The 25,872-nt window shown below is 33.8% G+C and overlaps 3 protein-coding genes across 6 annotated transcripts; 2 read left to right on the forward strand and 1 right to left on the reverse strand.

Moving 5' to 3' along the window:
* Positions 1-2,622: 2,622 nt before the first annotated feature.
* LOC105318293 (sperm microtubule inner protein 11) lies at positions 2,623-4,828 on the reverse strand. Its single transcript, XM_011415335.4, has 3 exons — positions 4,469-4,828; positions 3,119-3,254; positions 2,623-2,688 (listed from the first exon to the last, which is right to left on the reverse strand). Exons 1-3 carry the CDS (start codon positions 4,716-4,718, stop codon positions 2,640-2,642), a joined length of 435 nt encoding a protein of 144 aa, XP_011413637.1. The 5' UTR covers positions 4,719-4,828; the 3' UTR covers positions 2,623-2,639.
* Positions 4,829-5,014: 186 nt separating this feature from the next.
* On the forward strand, positions 5,015-13,848 carry LOC105318294 (T-complex protein 1 subunit epsilon). 2 transcript variants are annotated; one of them, XM_011415336.4, is made up of 12 exons: positions 5,015-5,224; positions 8,540-8,765; positions 8,998-9,196; positions 9,375-9,567; positions 9,799-9,948; positions 10,090-10,209; positions 10,520-10,705; positions 10,839-10,976; positions 12,089-12,269; positions 12,462-12,580; positions 12,807-12,817; positions 13,548-13,848. In XM_011415336.4, the coding sequence occupies exons 1-11, from the start codon at positions 5,126-5,128 to the stop codon at positions 12,810-12,812; spliced, it is 1,617 nt and encodes a 538-aa protein (XP_011413638.3). In that variant the 5' UTR covers positions 5,015-5,125; the 3' UTR covers positions 12,813-12,817; positions 13,548-13,848. The 2 variants fall into 2 exon arrangements, with proteins under 2 accessions (XP_011413638.3, XP_011413639.3); XM_011415337.4 differs by lacking the exon at positions 12,807-12,817.
* A 5,046-nt stretch (positions 13,849-18,894) lies between these two features.
* Positions 18,895-25,409, forward strand: LOC105318295 (uncharacterized). 3 transcript variants are annotated; one of them, XM_066083999.1, is made up of 4 exons: positions 22,470-22,488; positions 22,581-22,714; positions 24,148-24,317; positions 24,986-25,409. In XM_066083999.1, the coding sequence occupies exons 2-4, from the start codon at positions 22,651-22,653 to the stop codon at positions 25,064-25,066; spliced, it is 315 nt and encodes a 104-aa protein (XP_065940071.1). In that variant the 5' UTR covers positions 22,470-22,488; positions 22,581-22,650; the 3' UTR covers positions 25,067-25,409. The 3 variants fall into 3 exon arrangements, with proteins under 3 accessions (XP_011413640.2, XP_011413641.3, XP_065940071.1); XM_011415338.4 differs by lacking the exons at positions 22,470-22,488; positions 22,581-22,714 and adding an exon at positions 18,895-19,167; XM_011415339.4 differs by having other exon boundaries at positions 22,416-22,714.
* Positions 25,410-25,872: the final 463 nt, after the last annotated feature.

Here is a 25,872-nt window from a genome sequence, read left to right on the forward strand (position 1 = left end):
GAGATAACTCACACATTTTCATTGTGACGTAACACCAACTACCCTTTATTTCAGTTATGACGTCAAAATTTATATGACGTCATAATTGATTTCAGTTTTTTTTTATTTCGCGGGTTTTTTTTAGTTTCAATGAAAAAATAAGAGGACACAAGCAATTTGTCGATTTCCACGAAAACGAAATCCGCATCATATGGTTTTGAATAGTGTTTTAGAAACATCAGATTACACATGTTCTAAGATACGTTTTTCTTGAAATCGTTGGACTTGGAAAGGTTTTAAATAAGATGTTTTCGTTTACATAATATTAGTCCAAAATTAAGACTTTTGTTGCATTTTATTCTATTTTTAGATAGTTCATCAGAAATTAATAAAAGTGATTCATGATATTAATAGTGATATTATTTTCGAACATTTTAAGCATAAATAACCCCCATAATAGTCACATATAAAATGTACATATTTTCACGAAATTGTTGACATTTCATCAAAATGAAAATTGGAAATCATGAACTTTGACCTTTTGTAGTTATAAAACGGGACGGGCAAATTTCATTTGAATTTCGTGAGAAAAAAGACTTTAGTATAGTGAACAAAATGGTATGTAACTTTGGTACAAACTCTAAAAAATGCAAGCCGCAAACCTTACCTTAACTCTTGCCAATATTTTAAGCCAGTTCGTACCTTAATTATTTCAGCTTGATAAACTAAAGCTTGCAAGTAAAGTGATTTATTCAGTTACCGTTATACTCTACTCAATGTCAATTGCCTTAAAGGGATTTAAACCAGCAACCTTACTTTGCCTATGACATGTATGTGTGCCAATAATATGGTGTGCAACAAATTTAATCGTTCATTATGCATGGTTCTTTTTTTTTTATTATATTTGGGAGTAGTGAATTAATGGCAAGAAAGGATGTATTCAACAGAACTAAGACATAATGCTGTTAATAGATGTCATATTCAATGCATGTGTGAAATTATATACATGTATTTAAATACAAGTACTTGCTTTGTTGGTTTTAATGGCTTTAAGATTGGATTCGTTTGGAAAAAATATTGATTCCTTTTAAAATTGTGATATACAAACAATACTTTATGAAGTGTCTTGTAGGAATTGGAGTTTTATGACCTAGGTACAGGAATAATGGAAACTTTATTGATTTAAAGAAAGGTATAAAACTTACCTGTTCAAGTTGGTACAGTTTGTATTGATTATCTGACGATCTTGACCTTTAACAACTGTCGGAGAACAGGGTCTTACTGATAAAGATTCTTTGTTTTAAGAAAATTAGCGGTAACGCAAGTGCCATTAAATGGAAATAAGGTGCCATGGGTGGCATTATGTCTCTTTAATTTTGCAAGGACAAAGCTACCATTTTGTTGAAGAATCTTGTGTTTGAAGTGAAATCTAGATCCTAGATCCAAATATTATTTTTTTTTTAAAACCTCGTGTTTTTCCTTGTTGCAATAAAACAACAAAAATCGATTATCAAAGATCAATGATATTTTGATTTATTGAGAAAAAACAACAAACATTTTCAAAACAAAGACGTGAACACATACTTCAAAAGTAAAACACAAGTCATTAAAAAGAATCAAAAGCATTAAGTTACGCTATCAAAAGTTGCAATAAAGTATAGATCTAAATTCTTAGAATTCAACTCTAAGATCCATATGACAGCTAGTGCAGGCTAACCTAATTAAGTGCACTGAAGCTTTCAATTGGAATTGAGTTGCTGTATTAATTATAGTTTTTGTTCTAGCAATGTTTTGCTTAGGCATACAAGGGAAGGCTTTAAAAAATGATTTTAGAAGTCGGGTTAGAACTGAGCATTTAATGAAATGATGCTAAATTGTGACTGTTTAAAAATTTTTTTTTATTAGTTTCTAAGAAAAAATGATGGCATTGCTGATATGAATAATTTCTTAGTAGTAAAATAAAATTGTTCATGATGTCTGTGTATAATTATAAAGATCTACATTTCTGTACAAAACTCATTAGGTGTATCGGTAATCAATAAAATATATCCATGATTACACTTATGCAAAGCATATAAAAGTACTACAATTAACACTGTTGTAATGATGTTGAAGTCATACCATAATTACCGTAATTAGGTAAAATATTTCAAAAAGACAATGTAATTGTTGCTGGATTTTGATGCATTATAATACCAGTAATTAACATACTTACATAGAAAAATACTACAAAATATTTCTCCACCAAAAATAATGCTGAATTCAAACTGGTACTTCTACAAACAATTCCAATAAGAAATTATTTAAAACCTTATCAGAAAAAGGTATATAAATGAAATGGGTGAAAAAATGTCATATATTTCCATGCATGTACACTATATATTTATACTTAAAATCCAAGTTAATATATTTATTTTGTTTCCTTCTATAGATATTGAGCATGCAGTAATAAGTATATCGTATATATTAAAGTTTACCCAATAGAATAAACTGAGGTATTCATGATTATATGAAAAGAGGTTTAAAAAAAATTTAATATGAATTATTATATAGATATGTGTTAATTGTTAATTAATAGAATAGAGTCATCTAGTAATCCACATTCATCCACATCCTCCTCTTTCAAGTATGTCACATTTACGGCTATGTGGCAAAAAGTATTAAAACAAGGTAAATTCTCGGTTAGTGAGGCTCATTTCATTCACAAATCTGAAAGAAAAAAAACCATGCTGTGTATGAGAATTTACCTAGAATATTGTTTACTGTAGATTCCTTATTTTATGTGTCACTGAGTATACTTAATTCTGTGATTCAAACATTTTGCATCAAATTGCGAGTCAGAATATAAAATCTTGAACACCAAATTTCTATCAAAGTTTTATTTAGTTTACATCTGACAGAAAAAGAAAAGCGAGGTTTTAAAATGCAATTTTACACGGATATTAATTCCCAGCGTTTATTTAGGAATCTACAGTATTGGTTTCTTGACTTTTAATCTAATGACATATATACAAGTATACAAAAATTAAGGGATTAAGTAATCTTGGCATGCATTCTTTATTTTAATTATTTTCATAATAGCCATATAATCAGTAATTATGAAACAATACATGAATAATCTACCGGTACTAATAAATACCTTGTCATTTCACTGTTGACATGAACATGGCGAGGCACATAGGTCCAGGGCTGGTTCTTTCTCAATGGCTCCTCTTTACTCCACCATCCAACTTGTCTAGATGTTTGAACGGGGAATCTGTATATCTCAAAGGGCTCTAAAATTATTTGATGGAGATAAATGTACTATATATAGGTCCTGCTTTTATTTTATTTTCCTCTGATTTTATTTTCTTCTCCCATTCAACATTTTGTTGAATGAGAGAGGAAAATAAAATCTAATGCTATGAGTAAGATTTGTATAAGGATTGCAGTGATTAACTTATTAATATAATTTGGATCATGAAGCAAACACATATCTGCTTGAAATCCACATTCCTCCCCTTCAATAAACATAACTGTGCAACATGGGTGTTTGGATTCCTATATTAACAGTAGTAAGGGAGAACAATTTTGAAAGCTACATGTAGGAATGTTCTCTGTGGTATTATCATTCAGGTTCTTAATAAAGAGACACCGAGTTTGATAGTCAGAATTTATAACAGTCTGAAGTACTTTGAATATTGGCACCAGATAGTTCAATTGGTTGAACACCTGACTAGAGATTAAGGGGACCTGGGTTCAAATCTTGATCTGGTCTGTTATTATTTCTCTCATCCCTTTACACAGTTGGAAAGCACCTAACTATAGAGATCCAGGGGGCCTGGGTTTGAATCCTAGTCTGGCCCCTCATTATTTCTTCTAGAAAGAATAATCTTACCGTGACCAACCGGGTCCGTTGGACATCTGTCATTTTAACGATAGAACATTCTATCTATATTTCTTCCATCACAAGCATTAATTTGGTGTTGTGACCAACCCCCTTGAACTGACAGGTGAATTCCTGCCAGATGAAGAGCCTGGGGTGATCTTCGGGGATGGAGATCATTTAAGTAGGTGGGTAGGAATGTGATATATGCATGGTTAGACTGGTTTGAATACCGGCGCCAGATATCTCAGTTCGTAGAGCAACTGACTAGAGATGCAGGGGGCCCAGGTTTGAATCCCAGTCTGGTCAGTCTTTATTTCTCCCATCCCTTTACACTGGCATCAGATAGCTCAGTTACAGCTAGAACACCTGAGATGACCCGGTGTATCGATCATTATATAGACGTCTCCCACCCATTTACGTGTGTAAGAATTTAAAGCATATTATGAACCAGTTGGTTGAGTCAAGCAACTAAATTTCTCCCCCTTAATTTTTGCATATGGGCCTACACTGTCAAAAACAGATACATATATAACGTTATGGAACGTCATATATGTGCATGCATGCATGCATGCATGCAGGCATGCAAAAGTTAACGCATGTCGCTCTTATTAACAAACGAACCTTTTGGAGAACGTATATGCTTCGTTCTCATCCTCGTGTATTCTACGTGTGAGCCCTGTGGTCCAGGTCCGTAACCAGACACCTGATCAATCGGTACGATGGAACGCCTTGGGGGGTTCTTCTCTGCCAGCGGGGGTAGTGCAACAAATCCGATTTGTGTTTTTGAGCGAACAGGGTCCATTTTGGCTTGAATTGTTGCCTCACGGAGTGTATTCTGGTAACCCAATTGGGATATTCCAAAAAACGACATCGCTACTGTCTTTTCTTTTTGTAGGTTAAACGATTGAAACCTTTATTAGCGGCATGCACTCGAAGTTGCTATGAAGTTTGTTGACATCCACGACAGAGGATTAATAGAAATGGAATTTGACAAAGCGATAGAAGTCACGTCAAATGATAAAATGTAATTTCAAATAATGAAACAGACACAAACACATTTAACATGCATATTTTAAGAAATATAAAACATTTTTTTAATTTAGAATTTTTTGAAAAATAAAGAAAAATCGTATTTAATTATTTTTCGTTTCGTATAAAAAATATTGGATAATCGTCTGGTCAACTTCCGGTTTCCAATTTTCTGTTCCAGCACATTCTATATGAAGTAGAAATTTATAAATCCGGCATCATCGACATTCAAAACTCCTCGTATCAATCATGAGTGGTTCGTTAGCTTTCGACGAATATGGGAGACCTTTTATCATCATCAGGGACCAGGAAAGGAAGTCACGATTAACAGGAATCGAGGCCCATAAAGTGAGAAAACAGCATGACTATATTTGTTTACAAATTTATGTTTATGGAAACTTTGGCAACTGAAAGAATGTTGATTTTTGAATGATCCAATTTTCTCAAAACTACGCCGAAGATTCATATTTTGTTAACTGATCATTTCATATAATTTATCTTAAGTTTTTTTTTCATAATTCCCTGCGTCATGTTATGACAAGTTTTGACAATCCTTTTATTCAATGCCGTGTCTAATGTGTACTATTAATGGCATTATCCTGTTATTAGCATCGTGATGCTGATAATTTTTGACGTTATTTTACGTAACGTCAGAAGCGTTAAAATTATCAATGAATACTCTTTATACCTTTTTTATACATCAGGATGATGCATCTGTGTAGAATATTACAAAACATAATATCACTTATGTGCATTCCAGTACTTCATCGCAAAAACACTAAATATTCATACTTTGGCGAGAATGTTTCGTCTCTCTATATATACTCCTGTTATTGACATCGCGATGCTAATAACAGGAGTATATATAGAGAGCAAGAATAATTTGTCCCTCTATCTATTCATTCTTAAATGGCTGGAAATTATTAGCATCGCGATGCCAATAACAGGAGTATATATAGAGAGACGATGTTAAGAAATCATTATAAAAACTCCGTGAAGGGAAGTATTCCCGGGAAAGAGGGTTTCTTTTGGGGGTCCATCAGAAAAAAAATGGGGCTTGGTTTTTTTAGGGGGGATGTCACTATTACAGTGTTCAGTTCATCCGAAATAAAGCTGGAAATTATTAGCATCGCGATGCTAATAACAGGAGTATATATATAGAGCGAGAATGATATCTATTCACTCTGAAATGGCTGGAAATTATTAGCATCACGATGCCAATAACAGGAGTATATATAGAGAGACGATATTAAGAAATCATTATAAAAACTCCGCGAGGGGAAGTATTCCCGGGAAAGAGGGTTTCTTTGGGGGGTCCATCAGAAAAAAAATGGGGCTTGGTTTTTTTTTTGGGGGATGTCACTATTACAGTGTTCAGTTCATCCGAAATAAAGCTGGAAATTATTAGCATCGCGATGCTAATAACAGGAGTATATATAGAGAGCGAGAATGATATCTATTCACTCTTAAATGGCTGGAAATTATTAGCATCGCGATGCCAATAACAGGAGTATATATAGAGAGACGATGTTAAGAAATCATTATAAAAACTCCGCGAAGGGAAGTATTCCCGGGAAAGAGGGTTTCTTTGGGGGGGTCCATCAGAAAAAAACTGGGGCTTGGTTTGTTTGGGGGGATGTCACTATTAAAGTGTTCAGTTCATCCGAAATAAAGCTGGAAATTATTAGCATCGCGATGCTAATAACAGGAGTATATATAGAGAGAGCGAGAATGATTCGTCCGTCTATATATTCACTCTGAAATGGCTGGAAATTATTAGCATCGCGATGCCAATAACAGGAGTATATATAGAGAGACGATATTAAGAAATCATTATAAAAACTCCGCGAGGGGAAGTATTCCCGGGAAAGAGGGTTTCTTTGGGGGGTCCATCAGAAAAAAAATGGGGCTTGGTTTTTTTGGGGGGGATGTCACTATTACAGTGTTCAGTTCATCCGAAATAAAGCTGGAAATTATTAGCATCGCGATGCTAATAACAGGAGTATATATAGAGAGCGAGAATGATATCTATTCACTCTTAAATGGCTGGAAATTATTAGCATCGCGATGCCAATAACAGGAGTATATATAGAGAGACGATGTTAAGAAATCATTATAAAAACTCCGCGAAGGGAAGTATTCCCGGGAAAGAGGGTTTCTTTGGGGTGTCCATCAGAAAAAAACTGGGGCTTGGTTTGTTTGGGGGGATGTCACTATTACAGTGTTCAGTTCATCCGAAATAAAGCTGGAAATTATTAGCATCGCGATGCTAATAACAGGTGTATATAGAGAGAGAGAGCGAGAATGATTCGTCCGTCTATATATTCACTCTGAAATGGCTGGAAATTATTAGCATCACGATGCCAATAACAGGAGTATATATAGAGAGACGATGTTCAGAAATCTTTATAAAAACTCCACGAAGGGAAGTTTTCCCGGGAAAGAGGGTTTCTTTGGGGGGTCCATCAGAAAAAAAACCTGGGGCTTGTTTTTTTGGGGGGGATGTCACTATTACAGAGTGTTCAGTTCATCCAAAATGGCTGGAAATTATTAGCATCGCGATGCTAATAACAGAAGTATATATAGAGAGAGCGAGAATGATTCGTTCGTCTATATATTCACTCTGAAATGGCTGGAAATTATTAGCATCGCGATGACAATAACAGGAGTATATATAGAGAGACGATGTTAAGAAATCATTATAAAAACTCCGCGAAGGGAAGTATTCCCGGGAAAGAGGGTTTCTTTGGGGGTCCATCAGAAAAAAAACCTGGGGCTTGTTTTTTTTGGGGGGATGTCACTATTACAGAGTGTTCAGTTCATCCGAAATGGCTGGAAATTATTAGCATCGCGATGCCAATAACAGGAGTATATATAGAGAGAGCGAGAATAATCGTCTGTCTAGTAATTGTCCCGTTATCGACATCCCTGTGTAATGACAATGCATTTAAAGTCCGTGCATTTAAACTTCGTCCAAAATTCACGCATTCTTCTACGGAATAAAGAGCAAGAATGTAAATTATTTACTCACAAACCCATCATTATCAATATAAATTATGAAATTTCTTGACATATTATTCAACGGAATAAATGGTATACATTACATACAAGAAACAACTTCGCATTTGACCTTTATTCCGTAACAAAGTTGATTTTAATTATAAAACCCCAATGCCATTTTCCTTCACGATATAAGCATTATAGATTGAAATGGACTCGATATCCGACCTTTACAGTTTATTCCGTAATGAAATACTTTTAAAATACAACTTTGGTGCCTGATTCTTCATCGTAATATGACATGGATTAACATATATCTCAATATATTTTACATTTATTCCGTAGTAGATCATTACAAAACAAAATGTTACTGTTGTTACACTTTAAATACCGTTATGTACAACACAGAGAAACACACAAATATATACATTTTAATAGATTCAACAAATAATAACGTGAACTTTATACTTTCCCTCTTATAAGATAAGTATTATAAAAGTATTACAATTGGGCCTACAATTGACGTTAATAACGTCAACAACGTCAAAAATTATCAGCATCGCGATGCTAATAACAGGATAATGCCCTATTAATAAAAACATTCTTCCTACATATCTCATTTAGTATGCATATCAAAATCAGATTATATTGTTTTCTATTTAGTCCCACATAATGGCAGCAAAGTCTGTTGCTGGAGTTCTTAGAACTTCTTTGGGACCAAAAGGTTTGGACAAGCTTTTGGTGAGTCCTGATGGAGATATAACTGTCACTAATGATGGTGCTACCATCCTGAAACAGATGGATGTCCAGCATCAAATTGCTAAACTTATGGTTCAGCTATCACAGTCTCAGGATGACGAAATTGGAGATGGTACCACTGGAGTTGTTGGTAAATAGGGTCATTTCTCTGTACAGTTTTTATTGCTTCTTAGCAAAAAATGCATTAATGCACATTGCTTGTGAGAACACTTATGTTGTCTTGCAAACTATGTCATATCTTGTGTTTAAGACAGTTATTCCAACAATGCTAGTCAGAGCATGTCTATAAATATGCTTATAATGATGTTTAAATTAATGTTCTACTTTCATTTTATCATCAATTTCATTTGCAATTTTGGTAGTGTTGGCTGGAGCCCTTTTGGAACAAGCAGAAAAGCTCTTGGACAGAGGAATTCATCCTATCCGAGTAGCTGATGGTTATGAAATGGCTGCCACAGTTGCTTGTGAACACTTGGAGAAAATCAGTGAAGGTTTCAAAGTTACTCCAAAAGACAGAGAGGATCTCATCCGTTTGGCCATGACAACCCTTGGCTCCAAAATGTAGGAAATAGTTATTGTTTACACGTTTTGTTTTAAAGATATTTTCATTAACTTGTTGTATTTCACATGATAGATTAATGAAAGTGCATGTAAAAATAGAAGATGAATGCATGAATAAATGGTCCAAATAATTTCATAGTAGGATAATGTAATTTATGTTTGTTTATTGTAATTTCAGTGTAAACAGATGCCACAGACAAATGGCAGAAATAGCAGTAGATGCTATTATGTCAGTAGCCGATTTTGACAGAAAAGATGTTGATTTTGAACTTATCAAAGTTGAGGGCAAAGTCGGTGGAAAAATGGAGGATACCATGTTGATCAAGGGTGTTATTATTGACAAGGATATGAGTCATCCACAGATGCCTAAAGTGAGTTTAGTGTATTTTATAACAAAAAAGAAGTAGTACCTGTTCATGTATGAAGTTTAATATTGAAATTCATGTACATTTTTCAAAGTGGAAATTTTATGAAAAAAGGTTAGAAATCTATCATTGACTTATTAATATTTTTAGCTTTAATTGAGTATAGCTTTTTGAAATGTAATCTCTTTTCATTTTGATTTCTTTAATCAGCTTTTAATTTTTTATTTTTTTTTACAGAATATCAAAGATGCTAAAATAGCTATTTTGACATGTCCCTTCGAACCTCCGAAACCCAAAACAAAGCATGGGCTGGAGGTGAAATCTGTAGAGGATTATAGAAAACTTAGAGAATATGAATTACAGAAATTTGAAACCATGGTAAAACAGGTAGGGAATATTGACAATTTAATAAAAGTCTTGCAGATATTTTGATAATAAAACAAAATGAATTTAATAATTATAAATGATGTCTAAAATTTCATTTCTAAAGAAATTTTCAGATGATCGCATTGTTGGAATACATTGTAGGTTAAGGACACGGGTGCTAATCTGGTCATCTGTCAGTGGGGATTTGATGATGAAGCCAATCACCTTTTACTACAGAGAAAACTACCTGCTGTGCGTTGGGTAGGAGGCCCAGAAATAGAGGTATGATCACTGAAATATCTGGATATTTGAGTAAAATTGTGAAGTACACACATTGCAAATTTTAAATCTTGCTATTATATTTAATAACTTGTGAGATGTATGAAATCATAATTAAAGATAAGTGTTTGCAATTTTTTATATTCTCATTATTTGATACGAAAAAGTTTGGAATAATAGAATATAAAATAGAATTTTAAAAGTAATGTACAGTACTAATTGTTTGTAACTTATCTTCACGTTTTGTTAATACAGCAGTTTCTTACAAACATAAAAAATCAATCAAACTTGATTTCTGCTATTTGTTTTTCAGTTGATTGCAATTGCAACTGGAGGCAGAATTGTGCCACGGTTTGAAGAACTCACCAAAGAGAAGCTTGGAACAGCAGGCACTGTAAGGGAACTGTCATTTGGTACCACCAAAGAAAAAATGTTGGTCATTGAAGACTGCAATAACTCGAGGGCAGTGACCATCTTCATCAGGGGCGGTAACAAAATGGTAAGTTTTGCTAAGTTTAGGTAAAAGTTTATTCAGGAAGAGGGCAGTCAATGAGCATTTCCAGGACAAGCCATTTAAGTAATCTGAAATTTTGCAAATTCTATTTCTGAGAGTTTTGGGCTGTTTACAACAGATTGTTGAGGAAGGCAAGAGAAGTATACACGACGCCCTGTGTGTGATCAGGAACCTGGTGAAGGACAGCCGGATCGTGTACGGAGGAGGAGCTCCAGAAATCTCCTGTTCTCTGGCTGTCGCCGAGGCTGCCAAGAAGGTGAGTAAATTAAAAGTTACCTACAGTCCTGACATAGACTATCACTCTCATTTAAATTTGCATTAAGGAATAAATCAAAACACCCACCCACCTTTAACCATTCTGCAATGCATGAGGAATTCCAGTTTGTGAATCCTTCATTAACTGACTCAGACATCATGCAAGAGGAAAACACTTCTTTAACCATGGTTATGTTCTCTTATGGAGCCTAAACACTGATGAAAGAAGTACAGCCTTCTATAACTCAGTTTCACTAAATGAAAGTGTGAAATCAGTGACAAACTGTTTAACATGCTTCTAAGTTATTATCCCACCTTTCTACAGTGTACTTCAATACTGTTTTGAATTTCTGTGTATTGATAAAAACCAATATGAACTGGATATTTCAGAATTTTATTTTGCTGCCGTAATGTGCTTTGGTAATATGAGCTTGATATTTCAGAAATTTTTTTTGCTGCCGAAATGTGCTTTGGTGATAATCCTGCATGCGACTTCTAAAAATGACCAAAATACAGATAATTTTATTTCATTAAAAAAGATTATGCACAGAATGACAATAATGTAGTTTTGCTTTAATTTAAGCCACAAAAATATGAATTACAAAAGCTCAACAAAAAATTGATTTGAATAAGAAACAATTAAAACTTCAATAACAAAAATTACAGCATTTATTGCTTTAACTTTTCTTCCTATCCAGTCAAAAATCTGTTCCTGATATGTTCTGCTCACCATATTTCAATTTTTTTATGTGGTGTGTTTAAATCAATAATGCACTACTTATAAAATTTTCTTTGTAAACAATATATTTCTTTTTAAATATGCAATAAAAAAAGGTTTTGCCTTTTTATACCATGTTATTATTATGTATGAAAAGAACAACCAGATTTTCAGTATTTTATTTGATTTAATGCATGAGGAATTCCAGTTTGTGAATCCTTCATTGACTGACTCAGACATCATGCAAGAGGAAAACACTTCTTTAACCATGGTTATGTTCCCCTATGGAGCCTAAACACTGATGAAAGAAGAACAGTCTTTTAACTGAATGAAAGTAACAGGTCTGTGATGTGTTCTTGCATGTATACATGTACATTTATACTTTGTTCTTGCAGATCTCTACACTAGAACAGTATGCAATGAAATCCTTCTCTGAAGCATTAGAGAGTGTTCCTTTGGCATTAGCAGAAAATTCTGGGTTTGCTCCAATCCACACTCTAGCAGATATTAAATCACGACAAATCAAGGAGAAAAACCCGCGGCTAGGAATAGATTGTCTCAATAAGGGTACCAATGGTAAGTGTTAAGTGTTTGTGATTTAGTGCAAGTCAAGTAATGTATGTGTGGTTAAAGTATAAAGTTTCTGTTTCCTGATAAAAGATGTTTAATTTCCTCAATTGCTATTTCTAATACAAAAGTTAGGTATTCTCTATACACATTCATTTTTGAAGCATTCAGATGTATAACTCTCTCCTCTGTACATGACAGATATGAAGACACAATCCGTGATCGAGACACTCTCATCCAAGCGTGCCCAGATCCTGTTGGCTGTCCAGCTGACAAAGATGATCCTTAAAATTGATGATGTCAGAGGAAGCGCAGATCAGGTAAAAATGATGCCTTAAATCTTTAACATAAACATGGTCTTTGCTACAGATAACAACTACAAGATTTTTGGTTCTAAAAGCACTGGTTTCTCAGTGTTTATAGTTTTGGCCTATTTTGAAATAATCTTTAATCGAAAAGGAGACTTGTTAAAAATGAGTTTTGGTAGATTAGAGTATTCAGTATTTCTGTATATGGAGACATAATCTGGCTACTGTTGCATTACAGATGTGATGTTGGTAAGTATGCTAGATTGCAGTGTGTTATTATTGTTGTACTTCACTTATTCATCTTTTTGCATTTATAGTTTAAATTTTTTGTAGCTCATTTCATCACCTTTAAAATCCATTTTTATGCCTTTAGTTACAATGTACTTGTATTTAGTTTCTTTAATCATCCATTGTAAAAGAATAAGGAAGATACCGGTACATCTTTTAAAATATTGGATTCTTTTTGGGTTTTTTTGGGAAAACGCAAGTCCTCTTTAATGGCCACACCGAATTTCAAACAGTTTGTATGTGACACTACTCTTTAACCGCTTAATGGAATTTAAAGAAAATATGTTGGGATTTAGAACTTAAGATCTGCATAATACCAAGAAATTTTGATTTCATTATTTTTCTGGGAATTTTGGCCCTTTTGAACCGAAAATTTTGGCCCTGATTTGAATATAGAAATGAACAGTTTGTAAGAGCAACTCCTCTTAAACTGGATGGATTGGAGGGTCTTAAATCTTTAAAACTCACTAGCATTTATCGGTACTCTTCCCAATATTCATACCTTACATTTTCACTGTGTGTGATACATGTTTGTTACCTCATGTATTCCTAGTGTGCTACTTCTTGTAATCCTTAAAATGAATAATCACCAAAGGGTATCTTCTCTCTTTTTCACTCTTTCCCTTTAACCTACAGCTCCTTCGATCTCTACATTGACACAGTAATTAACAAACTACTTCTTACCTTTCAGGTATAGACAATAGGACAAGAGCTTGTATATTTATTTTTGTGACCAGACATTGTGTTGAACTATTGGAGAGACTGAGTTGAATTTGTCCACGGTTTGACACGTCGATTGACATGAATGTGAATTCCATGCAACATTTTCCCAGCGACTTAGTACTAGTATGAGAGGCCCACCAGTTCAGTGTTGTCACGCTCCAGTGACTGTGTTCACGGTGGGGTGCGAGTGAACTCCTTCTTTTTATACATTAACATATTATGTATGTATCTGATTGCTTGAACAAATTAAATGTGATTGTAAAAATGTATTTGGCGAGTTGTGTTATGTTGGGTAGTTTTGATAGAAAATGAAATGAAAGCCGTTAAGCCAATAGCAATGCTCGTTCTGTATTGATATATATATGTCCTATTATATCGAAGCATTTCATAACTAAAGTGGCTGATAATTAAGAAAACTAAATTAATCATAGAATGTGCTATTATTATTGAACAAAGCACGTACAAATTTCTTATTTAGACTGCAGTAATTCTACGAATTATAAAGAAATACAGTTAAACACGTTTATAGCGAACACGCTTATTATGAACTTACGCCTACAGGGAAGGGGTTTTCATTCCCTGTGACTTTACAACACGTTGTAAATTTGACGGATATAACGAATTATGCTTTTAACAAAGTAAAATCGCCCGTCCCCGGCACTTCATTATAAGCATGTTTTACTTATTATTTTGATTTCCTTTGAAAAAAAGATTTGTTTTCACGAGGGTATAACTTCCAAGTAGTATATTGCAACCTTACTCAATTCAGGCCAAACTCAACGGTGTTCTTTACTTACGGTCCTTTCGGATAAAACATAAACTTCCATCGAAGATTCACATCTTTTAAAACTTTAAAGAAGATTCATGTTTTCATTTGACAAATGAATTGGTAAAAACATGAATTGTACCGGTATGTAGCAATTCTAGAAATAAATGACTCTAAAGCTAAACTATAGTGAATGAATCGTTTAAAGAAACCTACATGTAGTTGGAAACGGGATCTATTCACAAAAATACACTTAAAACTTAAGACAAACGTACGTTTACGTTTATGGTGCTATTCACAAAAGCTGTCGTAAGATAATAACGTTGTCGTACGTCTGTTACAGTTGTAATTGCGTCTAAGTTCTTATTTACCGACAATGCTCATGCGCAGTAGACATTGTGGAAAAATGACGTCACGCTGTATTTTCGCTCATTTACATTCGCGGAACTTTTTTTTGCGCCTTTGAGCACATACATATATAACGAAGTTGCTTCTTTTCTTTCCATACGCCTATTCTAACGTATGCATGATTACAATTTAATCCAAATGTGCCTGACGTTAAAAATATTTCTTATTATAATACGACAATTCCCTGTTTTATAATACTGTTATCATATTCCTAGGAATAATTTTGTTACAAAAAGAAATATTTTTAACGTCAGACGCATGTGAGAAAATTTTATTTTTGTGTGAAATAAGGAGTTGCAGTTCCTATGCTAATTTTCCCTAAAGGAGCTGCAAATAAAATAGAAAAATCAAAGTTACAGAGTTCGATGTAAATCTTTTTTTCATGCAACGTTGTACATAAAGCAGTTTAATATTTTACATGTATTAGGAAAGTTTCTACTAACTTATTTAAGACCATGAAATAAATTTGAACAAATGTGGCAGGATAAGCCCGCTATATAAAAGGGGAATCCTTATCATTGTGAAAAAAATGCCTCCTTGAAACAAAATTAATTTAATCTTAACGTTTAGAGTAAGACAATTTCTTGAAAACTGCCATTTCCGATTTTTGTTAACCGGGTTTTCCAACGGAAAAATCCTGTTATTAAAATGGTGAAAATGGCGGGCGGGTGGGCGGGCGGCTGCCAAAAGGGTACCCTCATTGTACGGATAACTCCTCCTACAGTTTTCAAGATAGGAAGTTGTTCTTTTGCAGATCAATTGTACATATATCAGAGGTGTGCATATTGCTAGGATTTTGATTTCCGATAATTTATCGAAAAAATACCAGCTTTTGAACTTAGCCATTTTTTGGCAAAATATTGCATATAGGGTACCCTCATTGTACGGAGTACTCCTCCTACAGTTTTCAAGATAGGAAGTTGTTCTTTTGCAGATCAATTGTACATATATCAGAGGTGTGCATATTGCTAGGACTTTGATTTCAGATTATTTTATCAAAAAAATACTAGCTTTTGAACTTAGTGATTTTTTGGCAAAATATTGCATATAGGGTACCCTCATTGTACGGATAACTCCTCCTACAGTTTTTAAAATAGGAAGTTGTTCTTTTGCAGTTTAATTGTACATATATTAGAGGTGTGCATATTGCTAGAATTTTGATTTCTGATAATTTACGAAAAAAATACCAGCTTTTGAACTTAGTCATTTTTTTAGCAAAATATTGCATATAGGGTCCCCTAATTGTATGGTTAACTCCTCCTACAGTTCTCAAGATAGGAAGTTGTTCTTTTGCAGATCAATTGTACATATATCAGAGGTGTGCATATTGCTAGGATTTTGATTTCTGATAATTTGTGAAAAAAATACTAGCTTTTGAACTTAGTCATTTTTTGGCAAAATGTTGCATATAGGGTACTCCATTTCACTGGATACGGGTTGACATGGATTAAGGATACAGTTCACATAAAAGAAAACCCTGTTTGCTGTCACAATGACAGCTTTTCACTTGTTTCAAAGAGGCATATATTTAATAAATCTGACTTTTGGAAAAAATCATTAATACCTTTAAAATTAAAAAACGACGTATTAAATTTTCCCTCATTAATGTATGTCTGTAGATAAGTCGAGTGGTTACGCAGATAGAATAAACTAAAACCTAGTCTTATATTTTTGACTGGGTTCGAATCCTGAAAAAGTTGGATTTATTTTTTAATTTTATTTCTTTTAATCGCATGGAAAATAATGTATAGAGGTAATTTATGAATGTCAGAATAAAGTTATTTAAACTCTTATCATATTTTGCATGCCTGCTTATTTTTTTTTCAACATTACTGTGTGAAGTCCCCGTTATAAACTTGAAAAACATTTTCTTCTGAATAAGAGATTTAAAAGACAATGTACATAGTAGGCATCAATGTAGAAAGTTGATTTTTCACCCTTTTTATAAAATAAACGGGTATGCTGATTTCAAAGAAACATGTACAGGTTGTTAAAAGCAAACAAAATCATTCTAGAAAGTTTAAATCGGTGATGAAGCAATAGGTGACTGAAAATATGAACGGAAAAAATTGTATTATTTTACTAGACTTAGCGTTTATTTAGATACTATAGAAACATAGGATGATTATAATTACAACTCCGACGGTTTTGAAGAGCCAAATTAAGATTTATTCATGTATCTCAAGAATGATATTTTAAACACGCTGGACAGTAGATATCAAATTGAGACATGTTAACATTCGAATACAGAAAACATGTATATGGTTATCTTTCTAACTGAATTTGGTGGCTGCCGTGTTCGATAGAAATGCGCGTAAAATGTTTATTTTGCCTCCGTACGAAACATACCCTCTATGTAAATATAGTCGTCTACGTAATGTGTCTATATTTTGATGTTGGTCTGTTTTGGCGATAATATAGCAACTAAGTGTTATCACCCACGTTGGCGTGTCCGTTGATAATTTTCCTTTCCATATTTTGAATTTTTTTGAAGGTCGTCCGAGGAATAAATGTATTATATATTTTTAAAAAAAATTTCATGTAGAAAAATCAAAAAGAATTTATTAAGTTAATGACTATCATTTGATTTTTATTAAAATTATTGCCTAAACAGGATGAATTTTTGTGCATAATTTAATAAATCATGAGATCATGCTTCTTTGTATTAACATTTGGCGGTCGAATGTTTGAACCTTGGGAGCTAAGAAGAAACGTGCGAAGGTATAAATATTTTGGTCTTTTTAATAAGTTTAAAAGTTGTTTAAAAAAAAAAAAACACTGGTTAGACACAAATTTCTTAAAAGTTGCGTCTACCTTAGATAATTAAATTGTTTCAGGGGGACCAGAAGGACCCATCTCTCTAGATCAGTGCGTGATATGTAGTACGCTGATTACATTACATACTGATATATGATTTGGTGTATGCATATGACTATCGTTTTACTGATTTAATGCATTTGTAGAAATAAAAGAAAACGACTATATTATCAAATAATTTTCGTAGTTTTGCCTAATACTGATTCTATAAGCCCGGAATTGATTGCGCGTAATATATCTCTTTTTCTATATATGTGTAGGGTTTGTACTGGTGATTATTTGTTGTATGCTCGAATGATTATAATTGTGCTTCAAATATGATTAAGAAAAATAAATTCTGACCACCATTTATATATTTTGCAACACGGGATACAAAAGGAGTTCTGGCACTGTCTTCTCGTGGTAAACCATAGCGCGTTATCAAATAGGAGTTTCTTCTCTTAATTTTGCTTATGACGAAATGAAGGTAGTCCCTAGAACTGCCATAACTCAACTATAAACATATCAATTATAGACTTACGTCAACCCAGTAGTAGACGTAAACTTACTACTGTTTTTTGACGTAACGTCACACGTACGACATTTTGTGAATAAGCGAAATCTTGACAAAAAAATCTTACGTCAAACTTACGTCTACGATTAAACGTACGATTTTGTGAATAGATCCCCAGGGTGCAGACCATGGCTTTAAAATTTACCAGTGGAATAAATTGTAGTAATCTACAGCATTTATAAAGAAATTTGGTCAAGAATTGAAAGAAATTAATGCATTGTGTCTGGAAAAAAATAAATTTTAAACTTCAAAAAGAACCGTGCAAGTTGTAATCCACAGCATTTATGACCAGAGTTTGAAAATTAAAAGAAATCCAAAGAATAACCCGTAATTTTGAGTAAAGAATCTAACGTATTGTTGATTATATCCAGGGGATCCGTTCCTTGAGCAGACGGTACATGGCCCCGGTCGCTTATGTGATTTACAACAATGTCGTTATGACAATGGTTTCAATTGGATTTGGCATGCTTCAGTAATCCAAGCTCTTTACCAACATCATAACCAATTTTTTTGGAATTTAGACTAGATTTATTAGACGAAACGTTCAAAAGTTGAATTTTAAACCTTTAATATACCAATTTATCCATCCGCGATATTCAACTGCTTTCCGAACAATAGAACCGAATTCTGGAACTCAATTTACAAAATACCGTCCCTACCTGGCGAAGATAACTTCTTATGAATATGGAAAGTAAATATTATGTCAAATAAATCTATTTAAATGTTTTCTAAATCGTCTATTGATCGATCGTAAACAATTCCATTCGACTGATAAATGATTCTTTCGATAGACATAGGTTAGTGGTATTGAAATGGAACATAAAAGCATCTTTGTGTACCCGACTTTACTCAACTTCACACGGCTATAGACCTTGTTTGTAAAAAGATTTGGAGGCTTCCCGTGTGTAGACATGAATAAATCTTACTCTGTCACGGACTGGGCAATGCATGATGGCGATTCTGGGACGGATTCGGACCAAAATCGAGTGAAAATCTGGGCATTGAATTTACAGGACGACAATGATAGCGTCGACTTTGATCCAGGTAATCAGTGGTAATTGGATATTACCAAAAGTGTTTTGTTCTAGATCTGTTTTACGTTGTTTTTTTGTTTTTTGATATTGAATTTTGACAAATTTTCTTGAATAAGTGTCAGTTGAAAAGAGGCTAGGCGCGTATATTTAAAAAAAACTTTAAAATATTATAGCCAATATTACAAAGGAAATGGATTATTTCTAGCTGGAACTGTCCAAACAAAGACAAAATTTCACCTCTAAAGAAATTTGAAACTATGTCCCAGGCCTAACAAAAATCTAAATTTTATAGTCAAGAACAAGAAAAAAAAGATATTGTTTTAGGAAGACTTTCTTTTTCCTATTATGGAAATTTTGTATGTTACTTTTTGTTTGTTTGGGGTTTTTTTGGTACTATGTACGCAGTACGTTTTTTTTTTATTCACTGCCTGGGGGTTCTAATATGTAAAGATAAATACAAGTACATGCATTCGGAAACCAAAACTGCGTAATAAAGTGCGGTTTGTTTATTTCAAACAATTTTGAGACAATAAATCTATCGTGAAAGGTAAGAAAATACATAAGTGCAACTTAAGCATTATAGTTTTTGTTGAGTTATATCACCACAATTTTTTTTTTTATTTATTGATGTGCTTTTTAGTTTTGCCTTCTAACTAGATTATAATTCATATCGTATTTAAACGTTAAACACCAAACATTAATTAAATCAGAAACATTCAATTTAAATCAATGCAGCCATGTTTTCAGCGGGATTCTGAAGGCATGTTGGAAAATACCTTATTGAAAAACGTAAAAGTTTTTATCTCGAAGCGCCCAATTAGAGACCATGGAGGTATAACAGGATTGCTTTCAAAATACACAAAGATAACAACACCCAGAAGCTTATAGACAGCTGACAAAAGCGATGTACAAATCTCAGACAGAACTTAAGATTTTCAGACCTTTGTTTTTAAAAAAGCTACGGAAGCATTTTAGAAAACGCGGGTTATGTATTTTTTCTTCAATGTGGCCACCTTCATATCCCGCAAATATCACCAAGGAAAGCGTTTTATTGTTTGAATCATTTGCTTTAAATCGAAAAACTATTGACGCAAAGTTGAAAACCAAACCCCATATTTGCAAATTTTGTGACTTCATACAATATCTCTTCGACGATCGTTCTACCTCAGACATGTTTGATATCTTCTATTTAATTATAATCATTGCATGTAAAACTGTTTAATTGAATTACTGACTTAATTAACAAGCTGCAGTGAAAGACGTCTAGCGTGCGGTTATTCAATGTCGAAATGAAATTTCAACAGTTTTCCATAGGAAGAATCAGGCATGTAAATGTGGTTCATGATACTGATTTGTATACATATGTAATAGCGGAATTACTTCATAAAAAAACATGAGAGTCGCGAGTTTTTCGCGTTTTAACTCTTATGACTGATTTATTTTCTGTTAATCCACGAAGATAACCGCAATCGGCTTTGAATTCGTATAAATCAGGATTTGCGAAAACAGTGATTGATCTCAAGGCGGTCCATAAAATTGTCTCTTTCTCTCACTGCAGGAGAATAAAATAAAATGCCAGCAGTTTTGTAACTGCATTCCATAGTTGAGTAAAGGAATGGGGGAGGTAAAGCTTTCAGATGTTTTGGGATTTGGTGAATTTGATGTGTTCATTGTACAGACATGAACATAACGCTGTGCCGGATAATTATACCAGTGCTAGGTTGTGTTTTTCCCCCAGTCCGTCTTTTACTTTTTTAAAATCCGTATGTCTCATGATAGCCCGTTGCCTAGACTGACTAGTAACCACTTTTGTTGGTGGTGTTTTTTACATGACAAATAAGACCTTATAAAAATGATATCGTAACGTGATTTAATCTATCATAAAGCTCTTTGGGCTTTATTTGGATTTGATTAAATGCCCGACTGTAATGATCACCCCATAAAAAAATTATTATCTATTCCTTGAACAATTAATATCCTTCATACTTTTGGTAGGGGTGATATGTATGACACGCCAAATTTATAAAAATTAGCTAATCATACATGTAGTTTCACATACGATAAACTAGGTTTAACGGTTGTAAACTATAGTTTACGGACAAAAAACTAGTTAACAACGTTAATCTCAATTTCACATCTATTTAGGGTTCGTAAACAATAGTTAACAGTTACCTATAGTTGAGGGTTTGTAAACTATAATTGACAGTCGATCGATAAACCTAGTTTATCATCTGTGAAACTTTTATTAACGCTCTTAATCTGTATATTTCATATATGTAAACCATAGTTAACACTATCATCTATGTTTCAGAATTGCAAAACTATAATTGTCTCTGAAAACAACTATTTGCAATTGCAAAACATAGTTTATCTGATAAATATAGTTTCACAATTGTACAACTATGATTAACAACTCTTAATTACAGTTAACGAATGTAAATTCTAGTTTACAGATGCGAATCAAAATTTAAAAGCAAAATTTCTTGTTAACGTTATTTGCAAACAAATAAACTTAGATTATTATTCGTAAGCTATAGTTTACAACCATAATATAAATTTACAGATGAAAACAATAGTTAACGAATCGTGAACTATAGTTTGCGGTACGTTTGTAAACCATAATTAACAGTCGATAAATCTAATTTATCAACTGGGAAACTACTTTTAGCCCATTGTTGTGAATTTGGCCTGCCATAGATACATGTATGGTTGAACAAAATGTCCAGAGCTTTGTCCAGAGAGATGAACCGGTGCTGAACTTTTTAAAAAATCTGTTACTTGGGCACTCTCGATAGCACCCTTTTTATGGCAATCGACATCATTAAAGAATTCTGTCTTGATTTAAATGCTAGCTGGATCCAAATAAGAGTAATTTAGAAGCAAGGATGGGATCATACATGCCGTAATACAGTTTTTAAAATAAAAAGTTACCTTTTCTGTTGGATTTGCAATAGTTGATTATTGTAAACCAAGTATTGTCATCATGGATGACTACTTATATATACCACTGTAATAAAACACTTTTTGTTTCTAGTTGAAACTGTGAGCTAATTTTGGTATACCCTTATAATTTTTATACTGGTATCTCATCCGAGGCAAATCTGGTTGATGAAGCTATAAGAAGCATGGTCTGTCATAAACGGCCAATGATATACAGTTTCGTTTTCACGTGTCTTAACCTTTGCATACTTTTTTTTGACAACATGGAAATGAACCGCGAAAATCTTTTCTACATTTTTATCCCTATAAACTGGTTCATATGTACTGTTGGTACTTTCGAAAAACAACAAATCGTAATCAACGATTGTAATAACGCTTTGTTAAAGTTCCGGTAAGATTTCTTAATCTTTTCATGTGCAGGTTTCCATGAAATTAGCTCCGATCGGTCTACCGATAAATGTATTGTCAGGGTTCTTTTTACAGTGCGTCGCCGTGCAATTAATTGCTGTACTTTCTAGTACCAGTAGATAAGATAATGAGATAGTAGTGAGTGATGTTTGCAACTTATCACACCCACAAAGCGTCAACATTTCAGGAGAAGCAGCAACAGATAAGAGGTAAGCATTGGTCCAGAAATCTCAAAACGGGCGGTAATCAAATAGAAGCGTTGTTTAATTAGAGGCTTTAGCTGCAAGTCTCCAAAATAACGCATCTTATAAATGATGTTTCAGTTGTAATTGCAGTTTTAATTAGCAATCGAAGTGCTGTTGAATTACACGTACTTGCGCATATACATATCCTTGAATATGAAGTGCTTACTTATCATTGTTATATCCTTTGTCACAAACTCCCTGCAACCGACGATCCTTGTTGTTTGTGTAGTACAACGAGGTTCTGGAAAATTCCAACATTGTGTTCGAGTAGGGTGTTCAAGATTATGTAGCGATTGCGCTATGTGCAACGACTTCTGTACGACTCAACAGCCATGCATGGCATTTCGAAACGATTCGACAAAATATTTGTGGAAAAAATACACCAGAGATTTGCCGAGACCTAGAAGATCTTGTTCCAATTCTGTAAGGTTATACGTAATTTCAATCGTGTTCGGACGGATGCCTAACATCTTCGCTAGTCAAGGGTTTTCGGCCCACTTCGAAGTGGACCGAAAACCCTTGGCTAGCGAAGATGGATGCCTAAAAGCCTGGGCATTTTTAAGCCAATGAACAAACTTAGAGGGATTCTCTTCAAATAAAACCATATTGGGATCAAAATTCTATACTTGGCTACACGTCTTGAGACAAGTCATCACCACCTCTGATGTGTCTTACGTAAATCGTAGGAAAGGTTCAAACAGCATCTTTCCGCCATATCCCATGCATCCTCTTGTCAAGAGACCATATAAAAAGCCCCCGACTCTTGCTGCAATGGCTGTATGGAAAATCAGGACTAAGTTAAAGCTTTTATCAATATTTATTTTATAAACCGGATGGCATTTTGTACAGGGGTATTTCTGAAAAGGAAAAAAAATACAACTTGCATGATATGAAGCTGAACAAACAATCGACCTTCTCCTCGACAGTTTTGAAGACGTTAAAAACGGCCTGGATAACCACGTAATCGATGACGATTATCCCTAAAGCTAAATAATTTCTCTACTTTCTCGGACACATAAAGTTTACCTTACGACTGTCCAAAGAATCGCAACGTTTAAAGTCGGGACGTGTTGGGACCATTGGCATTTTCAAATCTGATAGCCAAACGATGCGAGATAACTCCAAAACTAAGAGGAAGCCATTGTATTGTGCTTGAATTTTAAAATTGTTTTTATGCCCGGCTTTTGCCACCATAAATGTTTAATATATTAAATGCTGGCCCCAAAAACTTCTATTTTGTTCTTTTTTAGAAGATTCAAAACGACATGTATTATACTATAACACCCTTTGACAAATAAGAATCCAGTAAAAGTTACCAGTTTTCTAAAATACATCAATAAGTCACATTGGTGCCATCTTGTGAACAACAATATATATATTTCTTTGGTCTTTTTAAGAACGAGCCAAGTTGGAGAACTGGCCCCCGAAGGATGATGATGACGAAGAAGATCTGAAACAGAGGGAAGAACAGAGTGAGAGTAAATTGTTTCTGTCGGTGGATGAGAAGATGAAGACAGAAGAGGGGAAAGAAGGGATGGAGCAACCGGGCGCCGACCACGCTAGTTCGGTACGTGACTTGATTATTAACTGTGAAATGTAGCATAATGAAGTAGCCCCTAAGGATAGAACAATAATAGGAAACTACAGAAATGTTTGCCGACATTTTTACGCGAACTATCCAAAAATAAACAGAGATTAATTTTGGAATTTATAATTTTTCCAAAATGCTCCGATATCACAACTGCAATATTTGTCATAAATCTAGGACATCGATAAAACTACTGTTATATAAATAAACGTTTTTTTTGTGCGATTTCAATGCTTTTTGACCTTTGTAAGAAGAGATAGTAGAAGTGTCCGCGTAATTTTTGAACTCTCAAAATTAAGTGTGACTGTTACTAAGAATGTGTTTAAGGGATTGTGAATTTTCAAGACATTTGTGCAGTCCGAAACATTTTACTTTTACTCTTTTAACATTTATCGTACCTGAGTTATACTTAACAGCCTGTAATTTTTTGTAAGCCCACTTTGCAGCTACAAAATTTAAGTAATTTTACTATGAGCGGATCTACAATGTTATCCCGGCTGGGGTGTTTTCTGAAGGATAATTTTGCCTAAGGGGGCGTCCAATAATTTTTATTATGGGATGGGGCCCTGACCCTTCTCCTGAATCGCGGATGAATTACTGAGCAATCCTCCTGATGTCTGTACAGTCTGTACCATTTTCAATTTCAGCCGTCACCATTCCCCGAGGAGATCGGTAACCCCGCAGGCTGTGTACGGAGGACCCTGGCGCTCGTAGAGTCTCTCTCCTGACCACTGGACCAATGTACAATGGAACCATTTAAATCCACTACGGCCAACTTTCGTGGATTGCGACTTTTTTTTGTTGTTTACTTTTTTTCTCCAAGTTATTAGTGATGTAATTTCGTTGATTAATTCTTATGAAAAAAGAATGTAGATCTATCTTCATAATTCGTTGAGGATGTAAATCTTTTGGTTGATGGGTATCGTATACGTACGTGAAAACAGCCACCATGAATATTATGAATATTTATGATTCTAAAGTATGACATGTCAGGAAGTACGACATGGCAAAGACCAAGGAAGGAGACCAGGCAGAGCTTTAATTTGTAATTCCTTAATGAATCAGGCCACACTTTGTTTTGAAAAAAAAAACATGTGCAAATGTTTTTGTTGTATATTGTTACTCCTGTTGCATGTTTAAAGTTTGTGCAATATTTTTTTTTTATTTGAATTAAAAATCTTGAACCTCAAACATTGTTTTATCTCTTATGATTAAATTGACATTTAACAAGATTGATAACTTAGTTCTTTGACCCAATTAAACCTTTACATGGATGTTCCAAAGTGTATGATCAGAAATCTATCTCTAATTATCTCAATCTTTTAAAGTCCAGTCAACTTTGATGACAACAATAAACAAAAAAAGATTGTTTTTTACAGTTTAATGCATATCTATAAGCAATGTTACAAATAGCTACAAGTGCTCATTACTAAAATCTACTTAGTTCGTAATACAGAACATTCTAAACAATTGTATCTACAGACTCCGGTTTAACTGCAAAATAACTGATATCATTGATAAGTTTGAATATTTG

Source organism: Magallana gigas, chromosome 5, assembly GCF_963853765.1.
Source record: "Magallana gigas chromosome 5, xbMagGiga1.1, whole genome shotgun sequence".
Lineage (NCBI taxonomy): Eukaryota > Metazoa > Mollusca > Bivalvia > Ostreida > Ostreidae > Magallana > Magallana gigas.

Coding starts and splice junctions, on each gene's coding strand:
- LOC105318293 (XM_011415335.4), bottom strand. CDS start 4,718: ATGTCGTTTTTTGGAATATCCCAATTGGGTTACCAGAATACACTCCGT. Junction 3,255..4,468: donor GCATATACGTTCTCCAAAAG/GTTCGTTTGTTA, acceptor AAATAATTTTAG/AGCCCTTTGAGATATACAGA. Junction 2,689..3,118: donor GTCAACAGTGAAATGACAAG/GTATTTATTAGT, acceptor TTTTTCTTTCAG/ATTTGTGAATGAAATGAGCC.
- LOC105318295 (XM_011415338.4), top strand. CDS start 19,035: ATGAATAAATCTTACTCTGTCACGGACTGGGCAATGCATGATGGCGAT. Junction 19,168..24,147: donor TAGCGTCGACTTTGATCCAG/GTAATCAGTGGT, acceptor GGTCTTTTTAAG/AACGAGCCAAGTTGGAGAAC. Junction 24,318..24,985: donor GCGCCGACCACGCTAGTTCG/GTACGTGACTTG, acceptor TTTCAATTTCAG/CCGTCACCATTCCCCGAGGA.
- LOC105318294 (XM_011415336.4), top strand. CDS start 5,126: ATGAGTGGTTCGTTAGCTTTCGACGAATATGGGAGACCTTTTATCATC. Junction 9,568..9,798: donor GTCATCCACAGATGCCTAAA/GTGAGTTTAGTG, acceptor TTTTTTTTACAG/AATATCAAAGATGCTAAAAT. Junction 10,210..10,519: donor TAGGAGGCCCAGAAATAGAG/GTATGATCACTG, acceptor TTTGTTTTTCAG/TTGATTGCAATTGCAACTGG.